A 21550-nucleotide genomic window follows, 5' to 3' on the forward strand; every position below is an offset into this window, starting at 1 on the left:
AAACGTCGGTTTAGGGTACCCTACCAACTATCTCCAAGCTTACTCTCCATCTGCTGCATCGAAAAAGTTCTTTCACATGTTTTTATCCGTGAGCACTGTGACATCGTCCGGTTTAGCTGTCGCTGGTGTCTCACTAAACCCTAGGGCTGAGGCAGCACTAATCGATTGAATCCCCATTAACAGTTGATTATATGCTGTTAGATTAGAAGGTTCCAGCAAATAGTAAGAAATCGGTATGACGAACGATGTCTTTTCGTCATTTCCGTATAGGTTACGACAGATTGCAGCTTGGATGCAACCAAGGTTGAGTTTTACCATCAGTTAAGTTTTCTTCCACAAAAAAATTTTCTACAGATATTTTAGGGAGTTGGGCGCACATGTCAGGCACCTAGGCATAGAGAAGATTCATTTGAGTAGCCAATGGTGACTTGTTGGCCACGGGTCAGATAATAGCATCTGTCTACTGTAACTTTGCTCAGAAAACAACCTCTTTCTGTTCAGCGACCTTCTCGTTAAGTAGCTGACTGAGTTCTTTGCAAGTATCTAGAAATTAGAGTGTTCCAACATCGATAGTTGTAGTAGTAGAGTTCATGTCACCCATTTGCTCCCTTTATTATTGAGGCTACTCCTAAATATTTAAGTAGCTGAAAATGTATATCACAATTTTGCGTGCGTTGTAAACATGGTTATATTGCCATTGGATGTTTGTCCATTTTCTAAATTTTTATTTATTTGTATATATATGTCATAAAATTAAGTGAGTTGCCTTAAATAATTATTGATTGGCAAGTTTAAATCTCATCACTTCTGATAGCTCTTTGCCATGGCACACTGAATGACATTAATTCCTTTTAAAACTCATAGGTTTACTCAGTGTCTATTATCCATAATGTTGGGTGTATACAGTTTTTTATTTCATACTATTTACTAATGATATTTTGACATATTTTATCTTTTAATTCACTATAGATCTCTGTAGAAATGATTGAAACACTACTTCCATTTACTCCAGTATTTTCAAAAAGAATTTTTAATTTGTTAGATGGTAGTAGTGGTGTTCATCTATATAAAATTTCTAATTTACCTGCTAGTTCTCGATTTCGGATTATTGTAGATGCGATTGGAACTAACAGTAAGTGATATTAAAATTGTTAATACTCATTTTAGAACGTGTATGTTAATTTTTTTTGATTTCAGCTTTGGAGTTTAGTTATTTTTGGTGAATCATAAGTTGATTTTCATGGATCTCTTTTACTGCTTAGTGAACCAATTTCACTATTTGCATCAATGAAAAGTTTAGAAGATCTACATAAGATATGAGGACAAAGAGAAGAGCTGACATAGCTTCAAATCAGCATCTGATTGTGGCTAAGATGAAACTGAAGCTAAGGAAGCAATGGACGACCGGGGAAACAGCATTATATAGGTTCAACACAACATTCCTTCGAAACACTAACAAACTCAACCAGTTCAAGATAACTCTCAACAAAAGGTTCCAAGCCTTAAAAGATTTTACTCAAAGAAGAGAAAACTACTACGGAGAACAACTGGAGAGGGATCATTAACTAACTTCAATATGTTAAGAGATTCTGGGCCGCAAGGCGCATCATCATAAGGAATGAATCTTTATAGAAACCCTGAACAAGATTCAATAACGGAGGAAAAAGAAGACAGCAATTAACAACAGCCAAAGAATAATAGGGAAATTCAAGGCACAAGGTGAATACACTGAACCAAACAAGCAGGTGAAGAGGAGCATTAGAAGCGACAAGCACAGATACGTGGAAGAGCTAGCAACGACAGTGGATAGAGCTACAAGAGAAGGAAACATGAGATAACTATATGAAATAACGAAGAAACCAGCAGGGAAATAAAGGAAACCAGAGAGACCGGTCAGGGAGAAAGAAAGTAAGACAATCAATGAAATTCAAGGACGGAGGGACAGATGGGTAGGATACATTGAGGAACTCTCGAATAGGCCAGCTCCATTGAATATCAAAGTAGCACACACAGACCTTCCTATAGATGTCGCTTCACTAAGAGATCAGGATGACCAGTCATCAGACAAGCGGGACCTGACAATATACCAGCCAAAGCAATGAAGTCAGACAAAGAAGTAACTGCAAACATGCTCCACGTTCAGGGAGATTTGAGAGGAGCAACAAGTACCGATGGACTGGAAAGAAGTATACGTCATCAAGATGCCGAAGTAAGGAGATCTGAACAAATGTGAGAACTACATAGGAATCACACTACTGTCAAAATCGGGAATGGTTTTCAACATAGTGTTGTTGAACCGGATGCAAGATTCAGTATACATCAAGGTTTGAGATCAACAAGCTGGATTCCATAAGGATAGGTCGTGCATAGACTAAATCGTGACACTATGGATAATCGTTGAACAATCAATTGAATGGAACCCGTCACTATACATCAAATTCCTTGATTACGAGAAAGCATTTGACAGTGTGGATAGGAGGACATTATGGGATCTTTTTCGACAATATAGTATACCAGATAAGATCGTCAATATCATCCGGAATTCATACGATGGACTACAGCGCAGAGTGGTGTAGGACAGCCAACAGACGCATTCCAAGTGAGGTCCAGAGTTAGACGAGACTGCCTACTCTCTCCCTTTCTCTTTCTTCTGGTGGTTGACTGGATTATGAAAACCTCGACATCTGAGGGGAAGCATAGAATACAATGGACAGCTTGGGTGCAACTAGACTATTTGGACTTCTCAGATGACCTGGCTTTTCTATCCCATACACACGAACAAATGCAGAGGAAGACAGTTGGTGTAGCATCAGCCTCTGCATCAGTAGGCCTCAACATACACAAGGGTGAAAGCAACATCCTGAAATACGACACAGAGAACACCAACCCAATCACATTTGATGGAGAAACTCTGGAAGATGTGGAAACGTTTTAGCTGCCCTAAATCTGAATTCAGTTCGATCGTACGATTGGTTGTTATTGAAACATACATGTCAATCCTCGTATATAATTATCGACTTAAATCACGTTAGTAAATAACGGAATTAAATAAGCCAAATACGAGAATGAATTTCGAATACTTATATTTCATACAACCGTTAATCTAGATAAACGAGCAAAGAAATGAAGAGAAGAGAGCGGAGTGACGCGCAGTGGAGAAGGCGTGTGAGCCAACTTCATATAATCAAGCATTAATCGATATTTATAGTCTCACAAAAATACGTTACAGACGTGATGAGTAGGATAAGAAGTGCACACACGCTCATCCAAAAACACTCAAGGTTGATAGGCGAATAATTGGCAAGGTCAAAACGTGATTTAAGAAGAATGAATTAATTGGCTTATCCGGAAGCCACAATAAGCTATGTGGGCTTAATATAGCAACTGACACTACAACTTACACGTACCAGAACAGCATCATCGATGAACAAAGAGAATCTGATTTAGATGTAAAGGCAAGGATTTTTAATGCAAGGGTGGCATCCCTGCAGTTGAAGAACATATGGAACTCAAAACAACTTTCAGTCAATATCGAATTCAGAATCTTCAATACGAACGTCAAGATAGTCCTACTGTACGGAGATGAAACGTGGAAAACTACTACAATCATCATCAGACAATTAAGGGCATTTGTAAACAGTTGTCTACGCAAGATACAGAATGTCCGTTGACCGGACACCATCAGCAAAAAGCTACTGTAGCGGAGGACAGACCAGCTTCCATCTGAGGAGGAGGAAATCAGGAAAAGTTGTTGGAAGTGGATAGGACATACATTACGGCAATCATCAAACTGTATCACAAGGCAAGCCGTAACTCGGAATCCTCAAGGCTAAGGGAAAAGAGACGGACTAAAGAACACTTTGTTCCGGAAATCAGAAGCAGATGTCAAAGGAATCAACAGCACTTAACAAAACTGGAAAGGAGAACCCAGGACATTGCAGGTTGGAGACTCCTGGTTGGTGGCCTATGTTCCTCGAGAGTAGCAGATGGAATTAAGTAATGCCCAATTTCATATTGAACAAACCTTAATGCTTACATAATTTTATCTGCTAGGTTCACAACAGAGCTATTTAGATGACTGTCTAGATATCACTACAATTTTTATGTACAGTGTATCTTAGAGATTCTTACAGGAGTTATAAAAAATTCTCGGTTGGTTTAACAATAATGTGGGTTCTAGTCGTCTTTTAAGTAGCAGATACGCTCAGCTAATGAGTTCAGGACGAAACAAAAACCCTGATAACCCCTCTCCAACAGCATTATTATTTCATGGAGTAATAGTAGGGAATCCACCGACAAAAACACTTATACGGACGTTGGATGGTCACTTTGTTACAACAGCGAGCTAATCTCGAATAATGTTAGAACTATGAGAGCATTTGTCACTCCTTGGTTGTACATATCATGGAAAGATAGTTATTCTGAATGAGACTGAAACGTGAACTATGTTAAGAGTGATCATGGCTACCTGGGAACATCACTGAAGTATCCAAAGGACAACTTTCTGAGGCCGGTCGCACATGGATTTTTTGTTAGTTGCTTTAGACTCGTTAGCTCTGTAATTATATAAGGCCCTATCAGCGGCGAAAAAGATCCGTAATACAAGGTAAGGATTGCTATTTTTTAGCTGATCTTTTTGTAATTACCTCCCTTCGTTATGAGGAGGCAGCATCGCTACTGATGCATGATATTTGGAAGGAACTCTTTATTACCGTCACACTTCAGTTCAGCCGGTAGTACAAATTCATCATCGAACCATGAGTATGATGCTTTTAGTCATATAGCTCATCAGCCGAATTACTTTGTTATGGCAGAACTTAACAGAAAATATTTTTAATCCAATATAGTTAAATCGGGTTATCGTAATATACAATCTCGACCATCATTTTCAGGTAGCATTTATAGTGTCGAGAATAACAAGACAGGATAATTATTGTTTATATTGTTTAATTTTAATGTAAAAGATTGCAGGAAACCTTATTTGATTGATGTTAGACAACAGTTAACATGAATGTATGTTTTCACAGTTGTTGTCATCATGAATCGATCACCATTGAAAACCTGGAAGCATTAGAAACCATTTTATCCTAGTATGGGACTCAGTAGTGCGCATTTATGATCCTGCACATGAACAATTAACCTCTAGATCATTGAGCCTACAACCAATGGTGTTAATGTCAAATTTCAGTCTAGCTTAGATTGACTCATGATTCCAACTGGGAAAATACAACAATCTCCACAAATTCGCATGCTGACAAGGATATGTGTATTTTATAAGATCAAAGCAAATACGAAATGTTGAATAGTAATTTACAGAAATTCTTTCTAGGTATTTTTATCTGCTTTAAGAGGTCATTAGTATCATCCTATTTCTCTTAATGATGAATTTCTTTACAATACAGTTTTTCATACGGATGCTATGATTGACCGCATCACACCACAAAATAGGCAATAACATTTGTGCAAGATCAAGTCAAAAAGTGGCTGTGAACATGGGAGACGGTAGTTAATAAACTGAACATAATTTAGGAACAGTAAATCGTATAATAATGATCTATAGATCAAAATGAAGCTTATAACAAAGGGAATATAGATATACACAACCTAGTTACCGAATAGTTATACAATAAGAATATATATAGATAATATTAGTCCATTAATAGATCTCAGAAGTTACTCGTAATTTAATCTTTAGGATATAACAGATAGTTTATAAGATATAATACATGTGTAAATATCTTTCTAAATATACGTAAGATCTATGAATAGGTTTCAATTCAAACAATATCCAACTGTACAACTCTTTGAAAATTAAGAATGTTAAGAATAAAATTTTTAGAATTTGATCTGTAGACTTATTTGATTATGATATCGGATTATAAAGTTGTCAAAGAATAGATTATTTTTTCTATGATTTTAGTATCAAAATCTTTCTTATCTAACTGTTTTGCCGTGAATAAAATTTATTAAGTAAAACACAAATGACTTAAACTTCATATCTTGTAGTGACTAATTTTTTTCTTTTCGTTCTTTGGAGCAATGTTCAGTGATTAAGTTATTAATTTTTATAGTTGAGATCATGAGTTAATTGAAGCTAGATAACCATGGGAAACCAGGAAGCACTGGACGGCCGTTCCGTTCTACTGTGGGACTCCTCAGCAGTGCGCATCCACGATTCCGCCTCATGAGATTGGAACCCAGGGTCTATCAGTCTAGCGCCAGGCGCTTAACCACTAGACCACTGAGCCGTCATCCAACTGTGTTAATGTTCATAGGTGTATGAATATCGTTTGTCAGTGATTGCCAGTTGTTTATGTTATGTTACTATAAAAAATAGTAAGAATATTTCATTTTACACTGATAAACTAATTATATTAATTAAAGAATAAATATAAAATATCTAATGACAACTACACTTAATACACATGGTGATCATGTGTTGATTTCATGGTTTTAAATTCACCAGTAAGTAATTTTTCACAAATGATTAATTTTCTATATTCATTCTATTAAATCTAGCACAAATTTTGTTGGAAAATACACAATTAATGCAAGAAATACAGAAAATTATTGTAGTTCTGGAGTATCAAAAGAAACTTGTAATGACTTCATTTTAAAGAGTTGCATTTTACTAGGACTTTCACATAATCAACCTAATATTTATGTATTCCTGAGACTCATTTGATGTTATTGATTTGAAAAAAAAGTCATCTAAGTAACGTCAATGGGTTCAAAATGTACTTGGTGAGATTTTTATCTTTGACGGAGTAGAGTACTGTGTATTCTGTCACAATCTCTCATTACCAAGGATATGAAAATCTTGGCTAATAAGTTTAAGGTAGAGTTCTCAATTAATTTCGTTCTACATACACTTATTGTTATATCCGGTGAAGATTAAATTACAGGTAACTTCCGAGGACTATTCATGGACTAATATTCTATGAATATTCTTATTGTATAACTATTCAACAATTACATTATGTATATTTATATTCCTTTTATGATAAGCTTTATTTTGACCTATAATTTATTATTGTACGATTTACGCTTCTTAAATTATGTTCAGTTTATTAACTAATGCCTCCCACATTCACAGCCACTTTTTGGGCTTATTTGTGTACAAATATTATTTCCTATTTTATGGTACGTTGCGGTCTGTATGATTGATATATAAACCAAGTATGCCTGAAATAAACGATCTGCTCTGATTCGGAAGCTGGTATTGTGTTCTGGACTCAAGTGGAAGGGCTCGTAGGACATAGGACCAATAAGGACGCTAAACTGCCCACACCGGTTGAACGTCATTGGTTGGCCTAGTGTGAAGATTCGTATAAGTCGTATTCGGATTGGTAGATAAGTCGTGTGATCGAAAAGTCAGACATCCAAGGTCATAACAATTGGCGACGGGGTGGAGAAAAGTTTTGAACCCTCAACTTCAAGGTCATAACAATTGGCGACGGGGAATTTGGCAACAAAGAAATAATAATAATACAAGTGGTGACTCAGATTTTGGAAATAAATTAGCTGTAATAAGTTGCCGGTGATTTTTGGATTAATATTATTATTAGCAGTAAAATTTTTATTTTAAAAAAAAAAATGTCAGATTCTTCAGAACAATTGCAGTTATTATTACAGCAGCAGCATCAAATGTTAGCTTCGCAACAACAACTATTGGAGGCACTTTTGGGTAAACTATCTATTCAACAAGGTAATCCGGATTATAGAAGTATAGAATCATATCTCAATCCAATTCCAGAATTTATATTTGATGCAGACAGCGGTCACACTTTTGAAGCATGGTTCGGCAGAGTAGAAGATATTTTTCGAGTAGAATTTGCTACTATGGATGATGCAAAGAAAGTCCGGCTGCTATTACAGAAACTTGGTCCTAATGAGCATCAAAAGTATAAAAACCATATTCTGCCTAAACATCCGCGAGAAGTTAATTTCGATGAAACTGTTAACATCCTAAATAAAACGTTTTGTGAACAGGCGTCTTTATTCCGTATCCGGTATAACTGTCTACAGCTGACTAAAGAGGCTGATGAAGATTATAATACGTACGCCGGAAGAGTAAATTTACAAGCAGAACGATTTAAATTAAATGTATTAACCAGTGATCAATTTAAATGCTTATTATTCATTTCTGGTCTGAACTCTCCTGTTGATGCTGACTTTCGCATGAAGTTGTTATCCCGTATGGAACATGATGATGAAATGACGTTACAAACTATCACCACTGAATGTCAACGATTAATAAACCTAAAACAAGATACAGCTATGCTGGAAACCAAAAGTGTTGTGCCCTCAAATTCTGTTCATGCTGTCAAGACAGGTCAAAGACAAAATAGTACCAAAAGTCATAAATATCACTCAAAAGCTCCTAAACCTGCAACTAAATGTTGGTATTGTGGTGCATGGCATTTCTCAAGATTTTGCCGGTTTAGAAATCATAGATGCACTATATGCAATAAAGTTGGCCACAAAGAATTAGTCTGCCGAACTAGAGAAAGTTTAAGACCAAAACGAACCAGACGTCCGCACCAGTACGAAAATAAGTATATAAACAGCGTATATTCTACACGGGCTCTAAGCGTAGCGAATAAAAGAAGATATGTGGAATTAATTGTTAATGGTGTTTATATTCGATTGCAATTGGACACAGCGTCAGATATCACACTAATCTCGAGACGAACTTGGTATTTAATTGGGTGTCCGAAAGTATTACCAACAGAGCACACTGCACGGAATGCGTCCGGAGATATATTGAAACTTGTGGGAATGATAAAATGCTCTGTTAAATTCCGAGGTAATTACTTTACAGGAAATTGCTACTTAACGAACAGACATGAGTTAGACCTTATTGGTATAGACTGGATAGATAAACTAAATTTATGGGATGTACCATTAAATGAAATATGCACAATGAAAGGCGCAAATAATCCTAGAGATCCACCCGCAGTTCATGTAACCAAGAAAGTCGTAACGATAGAAGATCTTTTGCAGAAACATAAAAACTTGTTCCAGAATAAATTGGGATGCTGCACAATTGAGAAGGCAAAATTATACCTACGACAGGATGTAAAACCTGTTTTCCGTCCAAAGCGTCAAGTTCCATATGCAGCTATTGACAAAGTCGACAAAGAATTAGACCGACTAGAGGAACTCGGTGTTATACAACCTGTTAATTATTCGGCATGGGCAGCACCAATTGTAGTAGTTCAGAAAGCGAGCGGAGCTATTCGCCTGTGTGCAGACTTTTCAACAGGATTAAATGACGCTTTACAAAATCATTCATATCCATTACCTTTGCCAGAAGGAAAACGTAATATTGGTAACGTGTCCAGCTCAGAGCAAGAAAATATTGTGCTAAATGCACATGAAGTTGTGACAATACCAGATGATCAGGAGCCAGATCCTGTAGATGATGCTCAGAGTCCAGAATCAAATGAAACACTACTGGTACTGTCTAGCTGCGAAAATAAACGTCAGCTCGAACAAAATTGTGGTCCACGTGCTATTAGTCGAGAAAGCTATGGTGACTCGTATTCAGAAAATAACTGGAGCAACACGATGAACCAAATTGTACCAGATGTTACTCAAAATCACCGGAAGACAGAATTTTATATTGAGTCAACTTATCCCATTTCTAATGACAGTGTGCCAGACATTGATTCTCAGAATAATGCATATGATTTTGATGAAACTTCTTATAACAATGAGGGAAATATGTCAGCTGAGTCGAATGATGGCCAAAAATCTAATTTAATTCTGTTAGACGTTGACTTTCTTAATGACTCGTTATCTGCTAATGAGATTCATAATGAACTTGAAAATAATGACCTCAAATCAAAAGTCGTTCATTATCGTCTAGTCACTTTTAGTGGATTCTCCAGTCAATACGAGAAACATGGTTTAAACAAAGTCCTATTAGTTGTAATTTGGAGACATAAGGACCCAACATTATTTCGCGGAGGAGGAAAATTGAAAGTTACACATAATTTTTCTTAAAAATCAGAATCTAAACTTGGAATCTTAAAAAAAAAAAAGGGAGGTGTTATATCCGGTGAAGATTAAATTACAGGTAACTTCCGAGGACTATTCATGGACTAATATTCTATGAATATTCTTATTGTATAACTATTCAACAATTACATTATGTATATTTATATTCCTTTTATGATAAGCTTTATTTTGACCTATAATTTATTATTGTACGATTTACGCTTCTTAAATTATGTTCAGTTTATTAACTAATGCCTCCCACATTCACAGCCACTTTTTGGGCTTATTTGTGTACAAATATTATTTCCTATTTTATGGTACGTTGCGGTCTGTATGATTGATATATAAACCAAGTATGCCTGAAATAAACGATCTGCTCTGATTCGGAAGCTGGTATTGTGTTCTGGACTCAAGTGGAAGGGCTCGTAGGACATAGGACCAATAAGGACGCTAAACTGCCCACACCGGTTGAACGTCATTGGTTGGCCTAGTGTGAAGATTCGTATAAGTCGTATTCGGATTGGTAGATAAGTCGTGTGATCGAAAAGTCAGACATCCAAGGTCATAACAATTGGCGACGGGGTGGAGAAAAGTTTTGAACCCTCAACTTCAAGGTCATAACACTTATCTTATATGGAAAGTATGTATTACTTTAGAGAATTCCGTATCCTGGTAGTATAGTTTCCCAAGTCAGTTTATTCATATCACAAAGTTATTAGAATGGATGTAGCCTAACTATAAAATGTTATAGATTAACTAACTTTCAGTTAATTTTAATCTATGGAAATAAGTTATAATTCACTTTTAATTTGTGGTTACTACTGTTCAATTAAACATTTTTGCAATATAATCCATTCTTTCAGATACATCAATTGGATCTTCGTTTTTGAATGTATGGACAAGTCCTGCTCCATTTCAAAATTCAAGAAATTTTACCTTTAATCCAATTGTTCCAGTATTCAATGGTTCATTATTAGTGAATGTAAAATTTCCAAACTTCAGTGGTTATGAAGGTGGTCCATTGAATGGTTTCTATATTGTTGTTGAGAAAAGTTCAAATGCTAATCGTAAACGACGTTCAGTTTGTGAGTTTTATTTCGTGTGTATTTGTTCAATATTTCTTGTGAATGTATTTCACGTTATGATTATTTCAAATCAAGGTAGATCGCTTATTCATCACATAGTATAAATCTCCTAGTATGATACATTCTAACTGGTACTAATCAATAGTCGTTATAAACCAATAAATGTACCTCACTTTCTTTATTTTTCATTTCACATGGTTTATTCATAACTAGTTTATCTTATATCTTCACTAAATTTCTATTTCTGCTGAATTTTCCTGTTCGCCTAGAATATTAGTGATTTTGTTGTTTCACATTTGAATTTACGATCTAAACTAGACTACCAGTGAAAATCTGGAAGCACTGGACAGCTGTTTCTCCTTAGTGTGAGACTCCCCAGAAGTGCACATCCACAATCCTGCACTAGAGACTCGAACCCAGAACACTCGGTTTTGCGTGTTTGTGCACTACTGAGGAGTCCCATATAAAGACGAAACAGTCGTTCAGAGCTTCCAAGTTTTCAATGATGGTCTAGCTTAAATTGACTCGTGAATTCAACTGTTAAGATATTACAATCTCCTTAAATCCCTATACTGATAATTTATATTTTGCCAATAGAAGACTAGTGTCTTTGACGTTTTTTTTCAATCACAATAGGATGTTAGTTCTATATTTATAAATTGATATAGAAGATTTATTACTGGTTCTGTTTTTAGAAGTGGATGAAAAAAGGTTGAATGAATCAGGTGCTGAATTCATCTAATGAATGATAGTAATAATAAATTGATCAAATTAGGAACGGTTTATAAAGTAGGCGGGAATTAATTATTCTTTAGTGATAGACAGCTGATCAATGTAACTTTAAAAGGTAATTAATGATAACTGCTAATGTAGATATTGGGAATTACTATTAACAAGTTTGGATGAAATATAATTCGTTTGATAAAATTGAACATTGGACAGTGTAAATGTAGTGTTTTATGTAACCTACTTTCTATGTTCTTTATATGCGATGTGCTGATAGAAAGCTGTAGGAGTTCAGAAGTATTTTGAATGTTAATCTTTGAATTAAATTTTCATAACTCAAGTGTAATCTGCTAAGCAAAATATCCGAAATTTACAGAAAAAGCATCAAGTAAATGTACTGACTGTGTTGGTGTTAGGTGATTGAAGGTAGTCAACAAGATACCTTAGACACAGGTTTCGTACTAGTTGAAAGTTGTAAGCAAGGTGTTTCTGCAATCTTGAGGGTACTGATGCTCCAACTTTACGTCTCAGGATATTACGACCGAGCCATTCTGTGCGCTACTGACTTCTCGTAGGACTGATATACTTCCATCGATTGATCACTGAATAATGGCCAATGTACGTGTACCATTTACTATAAATGCTAGAAGAAAATGAAAAAGATACCTAAAATTAATTTTGTTTGAACTTAGGTATCCCCCAAATGCCCTGGTACAGCTGAGAGCGGGGAGAGCCAGCTCTCTCTCTCTCTCTCTCTCTCTCTCTCTCGAAATGCTCTTAAGTGGCCACGTGCATACAACCACTGCCAGGGAAGTCCTACTCACTGCCTTCTCGTGATGTGGATGTTGTTTACGAAATTGAGAGGACGAAAAGCGAATATCCGACTCTTTAACCGGGTTGGTGGACACAGAGAGTCTATCTATGGGAATTGGAAAACCCTGATTCTAAACTACTGGTGTACATGGGCTCCAGTATCCTGAAGGAACAAATGGCGTATGAACCAATTATTGGTCACCAACTACCATGGGACTGCATCTCCTGATGTTGCTCCATTGCCTTGTGGATTAGACCTTTAGGTCAAAGGTTTGGGGTGTGATTCCCTAAGAAAACCACCTGTTTCGGTTTGAGCACCCGGGTAGTATCCCAGCCCTCACATAGTTCGAATGATTTATATAGCGCGTATCTATTCGGTGCCTCCTTGTACTAATGTTTAGGTGTTTAAATAAATAAATAAACTTGGGCAGTTTAACACTAAAACTCAAATGTACTATGTGGAGGTATCGTGTTCATCATATAACCAAAAGTCACATGTCAGAGGTATACTTTTAACGGTCGATAAATCCAAGTAACAACAAAACAGTTGTCCATTGTATGGTGATTTTTAATGATTCTTCATTCAACATCAGTTTTTAATGAGAATTCACTTATCATTCACCCCCAATTTATTATTTCTTATTGAAATCATATAATTTTATATACCAATCTAGTCATCCACTAAACATTTGATCAAATCTGTAATTGAAATATTATCTCTTCCATCCCATCTGATCTATATTTATTCTGATCATTATTTTCACAATTTCCTTTAGCCTATAAGCTTATTCAAGTTAACATTGAATCTTAGTCATTTTAACATTAAGAATTTTATTTTATATTACAAACAGTTCTAAATTCACATACAATAATGTTAAACAATGTACTTTGTCTTATACCTGACTACTTTTGAGATTTTTACTTTGGATATCAAAATTGTAGAACCTGAAGAGAATATTCTTCGTTCGTATATCTGTGTTTTAATATGAAGGGGATGGGGTGTTTAAACATTATTTTCAGATTGATTTAATTATTCATTTTGTATTGTTTGTTTGAATCTCCCCATTGATGTTCAGGACCGCAATTAATCAGTCCTGTGCGAATTGCCTTGATGTCGCCTTAAGTCACAAGCATTATAAGCAGAGATGGATGGTGGCTAGTAGTGGAATCCAAGACACGCGTTTTTTTCTATTTGGAACTGGTCAGCCGAATGTATCACTACAGGATATCCAGCTGATTATTTTCACATTTATTTAATTATATTTTAACCGTGAATATTTCTAAGTTTGAATGAAGCCAACACAACAATTGGGTCATTATATTTCATTGTTTTTCATCAGCAGCTTACAAACATTTTTATTAAATTGTAGCACTGATATATGATTTTATATGGAACAATTGACATTGATTATGGGAAAAAATAACAAGGATAACAAAGATTATCATTAATAATTCTGCGTGATCAGGTGTAAGGTCAGTTGGAGATCAACTTCAACATCTCAGTCCTATGTAGTGTCAGTTATTATGGCAAGCCCATATACCTTATTCTAACTTCCGGACATCCTATTTTATTCATTTTACTTGAGCCATATTTTGACCTTGTTAATTATTCGCTTATTAGCCTTGACTGTTTTCACATGAGCGTATATGTGTGTACACTTCATGTCCCATGACTCATTGTATGTCTGTAGCTTATTTTGTCTGACTATAAATATGGAATAACGCTTAACTAAAATGGAGTTGGCTTCCCAGCCATCTTCCAGACGCGTCATTTTTGCTTTGCTATGCTTCATTCGCTTCATTCACGAAATATATGTATTCTCAAGTCAATTCTCGTTATTCAACTTATTTAATTCCGTTTTTGGATAACGCGATTTAAGTCGACGATGATATACGAGAATCAGCGATAGCAAACATTCACACAATCTAAAATTGAGTCAGATACACGGGCCACGAAAGTGGTGAGTCCTTCGACGAACATCTTCTGATCTAAATGAGGACAAAATCAAAACCACGGGCCAACACCTACAGGAGGTCGGTCGCGGTTCGGATAGCTCATTGGTAACGTCTCTGACTGTGAAGCTGGGTGACATGAGGTCGAATCCGTCAGGAAGCACCAGTTCCTTCAAGATTACAGGTACACTTTGCTGACGAGTGCCAAGTAGCACAAAACCCGGGTCCAGGGTTTCCTGTTGACCACCTCCAACCACCATCTAATCTCAACATAGTGCACACAATGTCGAGTCACCTAGACTGGTGGCCACATTGCAACATGATCGATAGCATTCGATCTTCACTAAGGACTTGACACACATGACATTGATCACCACCAAGTGCTCAGTCAATTGTGATGAACTTCAAAAACATCGGAGGGTGCAGTCCAGAGACCGATAAGATTTCAAGTTTACTTAAGTTTCAGGCCACTTGGAAATAGTATATAAGACATGGAGCAATGAGCTTGGTAATTATCTGGAATTTGTAATTGATAGGATGGGTTACATAGTCGTTATAAAAAAACTTTCTGTAAGTTAAATGAATAGGGTGAATGAAAGAATAATTTTAGCTTAAATCAAATAATAATTATTGTAGTTAAGTTTCATTTTCATGGAATGAAACCTTCATTTTACTTTATTCTACTTTTCTTTTCTTTAAAAACAAATATTAGTGAATCAAACACAACTTGGTTTATCAAATGATGTTAATATTGTTTATTATTCCGATGTTAGTAATCCATCAGAGGTTATTATCATAGGATCTGGTCAAGTATTTGATTCTTCAAATTTGTCGAGTGGTAAAATTGGTTATTCAAATCCACTATTGGAACCAAATCGTACTTATACAATTTATGCAATCATTCAAAGTGAAGTAGACGGATCAAGCGAAATCACACGTTCACCTCCAGTAGTATTTTTAACCGGTAATAATAGTAGTAATATTAGTGGGAGTTCGATTATTCCAACATCTACTTCGATGAAAAACAATCAAACTGATTCTAATAATACACTTGCTGTCGTTTTAGGGATTCTATTAGCTCTTGTTCTCTTAGCTTTGATTGGATTAATCATTTATTATATTTGCCGAAAAAAATGTCAGGTTAGTCAATGTTTTCTTTAATTGTATAAGGTCATTTTGTATCTAGTTTTGATTTTAGATAATAAAAATACTATAATTGTTAATGATTATGTAATTATATTAGTTTACCACTGAGGGGAAACTTTTGAGGCGGTTCAATTACAGATTACTGAGTGTCACATCCAGAGACGTTTTCAATTAGCTATTTGAAATTCGATTGACATCAAACAAGACTAATTGAACACTGAATAGTATTTACCAGTGTCATGTTGATGATCGAATTCCATAGGTGGTGAATTGTATAAGTTCATTTTTTAAAGTGAAAAGTGGTTTAACAAGTGTCAGAATGTACTTTTTTTTACCTGGTTTGATGAAGCTTAACAATAGACGAAACTGAAAGTTGTTCATCTTACTTCGAAATATAGATCGATCATACTGTTAGACTCAGAAGGACAATTTTGTTTATAGATATGTTAATTTATCATTGGTGTCAGTAGTGAAACAGTTGTTATCAATGTCAGTGGATAATCGTTTGGTATATGGTAAACTTGTTTTTCTGGGATTAACAGGTATAAGTAATTAATATGGTAAATTGACTAAAATTATACCATTTAATATCAATCCTGTGATTCTAATGGTTGGGGGTTCGCTGCAAGACCTGCAGATCTTGGATTCGATCCCTGAATGAGTCGTGTGTGTGGTATATGCTACTTGTTTTGCAGATATAAGTAGTATGTAACCAAACAGCAGTGGAATACCTGGCAATGGAAGGTTGATAAGATTAAGTTAAAGTGAAGAGAAAGTGTAATAACAGAAATGAAAGAATTATGAAGCATGGTAAAAGACAACTGATGGAAGATGTACTAATAATGTATTTAACGTGTGGTTTTCATATTTTATGAAAGCACTGTCGTCTGAACAAATTGTGATAACGCAGCAAGGTTCATATTTTTAATAGTTTTATCGAAATAATATGATTGTGATGACAAATCTTCTCATTTTTGCTTCCTCTATTATTTCCTTTCTTGAAATGTTCTCTTTTATCAGTCTGGTCAATATGTATTCCGAAATTATTCAAAAGATTTACATGTATCTTTTGAGAAAAAATCTTATTTATTGCCTGATTCTTATGCTTGGTGGAGTGTACCACGAGAATTAGGTGAATCACGATATTTGATCATTGATCCACAACATGGACCTTCAAGTACATTGATTGGAACATGGTCTTTGAATGAATTATTAAAAACATTTTCACGTGAATATTCAAGGTATACAGTGTTGTGAAGGTTAAAATTGTTTGTTTGCTTTTAATTTTTATTCTGTATATACTGGATTACATATTTTATATGATGTTTTTACTAAGGTATGTTCTTTTCACAAATTTGTTCTTTCACTTCGTAGTGAAAATTGACCTCTAAATTGAATAAAAATCTTTTTCAGTTGATATCCTATTGGTGTTAGTGATTAAGAGATAATACCCAGTTTTTATATGAATATGTATATCAATGATCTGATCATTTATATCGGGATTGTATGTTACTTAGTATAACACTGTGTTTGTTTAATCAGTAGGGTAGTTTTTAAACCAATCCAAGCTATTTTAAACATTTATTGTCATTTATTATAAGTCAATGCAATTTTATAAGTTCTTATGGACATTTACATGGTGTGAAGTGCTCGACGAGTCACAAAGAAACATTTATCAAAATGTTGAACAACTTTCAACTCGGTATATAACAGTTTAAAGCGTTTATTTTTCTAATGTGGTCCTTTTAATTACTTCATCTACAAGTGTATTATCTGTATTCAGACAGTTCAACTCGGGTTAAGAGTTCAATATGGATTTTTAAAGTAAAAAAATAAATGTTTAGGTGTAGTATGTATTAAGTTTTATATTCATGTAAACGATAGCTATCCTGGTAGATGGCTTACGCTCCTCTACGAGGAGTAACAGGCGTTGGTAAGTAAGAAAACGATAACTATCAATTCCACTAACTTTTTATGCTGATTTTGCAGTACAAAAAATGGAAATTATTTTGTAATTGCAGGGAAACAAAGTGTAAGTAATCAGTAGACATTTTTATTGTTCACCAAATTATTTATTAAGTGAAATGATTACTTATATACCTAGTGTAGTGGGTGCTACTCAAAAGGATATTTGTTGAAGTGTTGAAGTTGCAACAATTATTGGGTAGAGTCAGTCAGTCAGTCAGTCAGCTACAACGTAGGACCAGGCACATGTATGCATCGGTCCAGGGTAGAGTGGTGAATTCTAGTCCATCGAAAGTATGGTGTTTGGCAGAACACTTAGAAGACAATTCAGATCGCAGATGGATGCAAATGGACGACTGAAGGTTATATATATGTATTATATAAATACTTTGTAACTTCATTCAGTAAACATTCATCCCTCCCACCTACTGTCGTGTTTTACAATAGTACTCTTCAAAAAAAGTAAATTTAAACACAACTAATTTTATATTACATTAACCGATGGTACCTACTGATCTATTCTTTAAGATCATTGACATAAGTAGGAACATATATAAACATAATGAAAAGTCTTGTTTCTCTTCTTGCTTATCTTATGCTTTATGTCAGTTTCTAAGATGTATTGAGTAAGAAATCCATTCATACTATATCCAACCGATATTTTACTAACAATCTTAATTTGGCCATTTCTTCCAAACATTAAAGTTCTATGGATATGTAAGTGTAGAACCTGATAAGGATTTTTTGTAAACATTATTCATTTTTCACAATGTTTTCTTTCAAAATACACCTTCATTTTCATTCTTCTGTTTATTTTTCACTCATCCGCAGTATCCCATTAGGTGTGAAATTTTCTCAATCCATTGGTAATTTAAAAATGAATCTATCAAAAAATCATAGTCATACAAGTCTACCTTATGATCATAATCGTGTTAAATTGAACCGGTTAAATGATTCCTCTCAAACTGATTATATTAATGCCAGTTTTATTGATGGTTATATGCGTAGACGTGCTTATATTGCTGCTCAAAGTCCATTTGATATGCTTACTATACAAGATTTTTGGCTAATGATATTTCAATGTAATATTGCACAAATTGTAATGCTTACTAATTCCATTGAAGATTCAACACTTAAATGTTGTCAATATTGGCCTGAAGTAAGTGAAAAAGAAGTTTTATTAAATTTTATTTTAGTTTTATGTTTGTAATTTGTTTTGATTCTAATTACTTTCAAAATTGTTCCCCATTTTGACGTCGGGTATTTGGAGTGTATCATAATATGAAAAGTTACCACTGAGCTAGCTGTTCGAATTGTGACCAACCTGTTGAACTAAGATATTTGTGTTTATTGATCGCTGATTAATGGCAAATTTCATGTTTATTTGATATTTTGTGCTAAGCGGAATCAATCACTAATGTGACTCGAGATAAGCCTTGCTGTTTAGCGCCGTCTAACACGAAACATAGGTCCAGAGTTTCTTGTTAACTATCTCTAACAACCTAACACCAAAACAACGTGCACACAGTATTGATTCACTTTGACTAGTAACCACCAGATGATACCATAACAAAGAATTTGTTACTTATTCCTAGAAAAATTGAAGCATATACAAACTATTCAACACAAAATAAACACGATTCAGAAATTTATTTAAAACATTGACACCAATTAAATTATGTAGTCATTAGTAATTATTATTGACGTGGATTTCCTGAATTTCTATTAAGAAATCATAAATCGTTCAGAAAATCAAGTTAGAAGTGAGATAGAGTAGTTCATCGATGATAGTGAATGAAAATTACCCTGTATAACTAAGTGGAGTTGTAAATTTTAACCATGTAATAATGACTAAGTTGTTGAAAATTAGGTTTTCATTACCCTAAAGGTTCTACGTTTGGTCCCCGCTAGAGTTGTGTATGTACACTACTGCCGAGTCCCACACTAGGACAATATAGCTATTTGGTGCTCTCTGCTTTCCCATGGCTTTTCAGCTAAGATCATTCTGTGATTTAAACTATAAAACTAAACAATCTCCACAGTTCCTATACATTATACGTAACTAAAGTTGTGTTGAATAAAATATTCCTATCAGGATATTGAGAACGTAAGTTGAACGTAAAAATATTTATTTTCGCTAAGCTATTTGATATTGTTCTACACTACTAACTTTCGTGCCAATAGTTTGAAAGTATTGCGAGACCGTAGGGTTGTAGATTATATTTCATATAGTATTATATTTGGTATCTGGTTACAAATATCCGATTGGAACGAAGCATCTATTTATTTTTCTCTAAATGACGTCTGTTTATGTTATAGATGACCTTTGAATTGTTCAAAAAGCTGTGTAGTTATTTATTTATTTATCTATTTGAACACATAAATATTGGTAAAAGAGGGCACACTTTTGTGTGAGTGCTATGATACTGCACGGGTGCTCAGACCGAAGTAGGTGGTTTTCTTAGAGGGTCACACTCGGAGCCTTTGACCTAAAGGTCTATCCCACAAGTCAGTGGAGCATCGTGAGGAGATGCAGTCCCACGGTAGCCGCTTCATATGCCATTTGCTCCCGCAGGATACTGGGGCCAATGTGCACCATTGATTTGGGATCCGGTTAAAGCGCCGGACATTCGCTTTTCGTCCTCTCATTTTCGTAAACAACACCCCCACCACGAGAAGGCAGTGAGTAGGACTTCCCTGTCAGAGGCTTTATACGCGTGGCCGTGTGAGAGCATTTCGAGAGGGAGGGTGGGCCTACCCCACTCTCGGTCATACCAGGGCATTTGGGGGCAACAAATTGGATGTCGCTGCCAGGATACGAAACTGGGTTAGTGCGGCCATAACGCAATGTCCTAACCACTATACCACAGCGACGAAAAAAGCTGTATAAAACAATCTGAAATAAATTCGGTCAGAATTATGTAGCTAGATTTCCATCTGTCATATCAATGAGTTACTATATTCTCATTATTTTTCAGATCTTAACAGAATAATTAAGATTGTTGATATGTTATCTCTTTCTATACATCTTATACCTTATTTTCCATGTTATTGTTCGTTGAATAAGTTAACTTCTATTTTCTTTTTTCTATATAATTCTCATTACAGATGCCAACACGATCTAACACTAATCAACCGGATTCAAAGTCTACAATTCAATATTTTGGTAATATCATGGTAGAAATAATTAATCAAATTGATTATCCTCATTTTACTGTAAGATACTTTATTGTAACTGAATTATCATCGAATATAAGTCAACAAGTTATACAGTATCAATTTTATAGTTGGATAACACCTGATCATAATAATATACCATCATATTTTACAAATGTTGATAATACAGTTGAAAATGATCGTAAAATTAATTTATTATCTAATAGTAATTCATTGAAAAATTCACAAGATTTATTCTGTTATACATCGACTTCTGGAACAAGATTTAATCGATTAAATTTTATAGAATTTTACTATCGTGTTAAAACTTCTAGTCGTCCAGAAGATGGTCCACTACTTGTTCATTGTTCTACAGGTTTGTAATGTGATCATTGAATGTAACTGAACAATTTAAGTTTTCATATAAGTTTAGTATTATTAATGTTAACCGTTCTCATTAGAAGAGATTTTTGTTTTCAAACTTACTAGATGGTTTTCACAATCTATTTCATTGTCTTCTGAAATTCTTCGATAATATGTACCTACTTTCTTCTTGTAGTTCACCTTAAGAAGTATGGTACTGTGTAATGCGTAATTTTTTTGTAAATTAGTTATATTAATTTTATGAATCGGTATTTCGGATTTTAATTAGCTTGTCATCTTTTTCGGATTGATAATAATTTCTATTGATACTCCGTGAA

The 21550-nt window shown here is 34.8% G+C and overlaps 1 protein-coding gene across 1 annotated transcript in view; it reads left to right on the plus strand.

The window, feature by feature from the left end:
* Window positions 1-825: 825 nt before the first annotated feature.
* Window positions 826-21550, plus strand: part of MS3_00001880 (uncharacterized protein) — a 35066-nt gene continuing 14341 nt past the window's right edge. Inside the window, exons 1-7 of the mRNA XM_051209385.1 lie at window positions 826-1132; window positions 6520-10645; window positions 10869-11090; window positions 15295-15722; window positions 16749-16969; window positions 18525-18852; window positions 20802-21225. Coding sequence (XP_051074838.1) covers window positions 10639-10645; window positions 10869-11090; window positions 15295-15722; window positions 16749-16969; window positions 18525-18852; window positions 20802-21225 — 1630 coding nt within the window. The 5' untranslated portion in view covers window positions 826-1132; window positions 6520-10638. The remainder of the gene's footprint in view (window positions 1133-6519; window positions 10646-10868; window positions 11091-15294; window positions 15723-16748; window positions 16970-18524; window positions 18853-20801; window positions 21226-21550) is intronic.

This window comes from Schistosoma haematobium, chromosome 1 (assembly GCF_000699445.3).
Source record: "Schistosoma haematobium chromosome 1, whole genome shotgun sequence".
In the NCBI taxonomy this organism is placed as follows: Eukaryota; Metazoa; Platyhelminthes; class Trematoda; order Strigeidida; family Schistosomatidae; genus Schistosoma; species Schistosoma haematobium.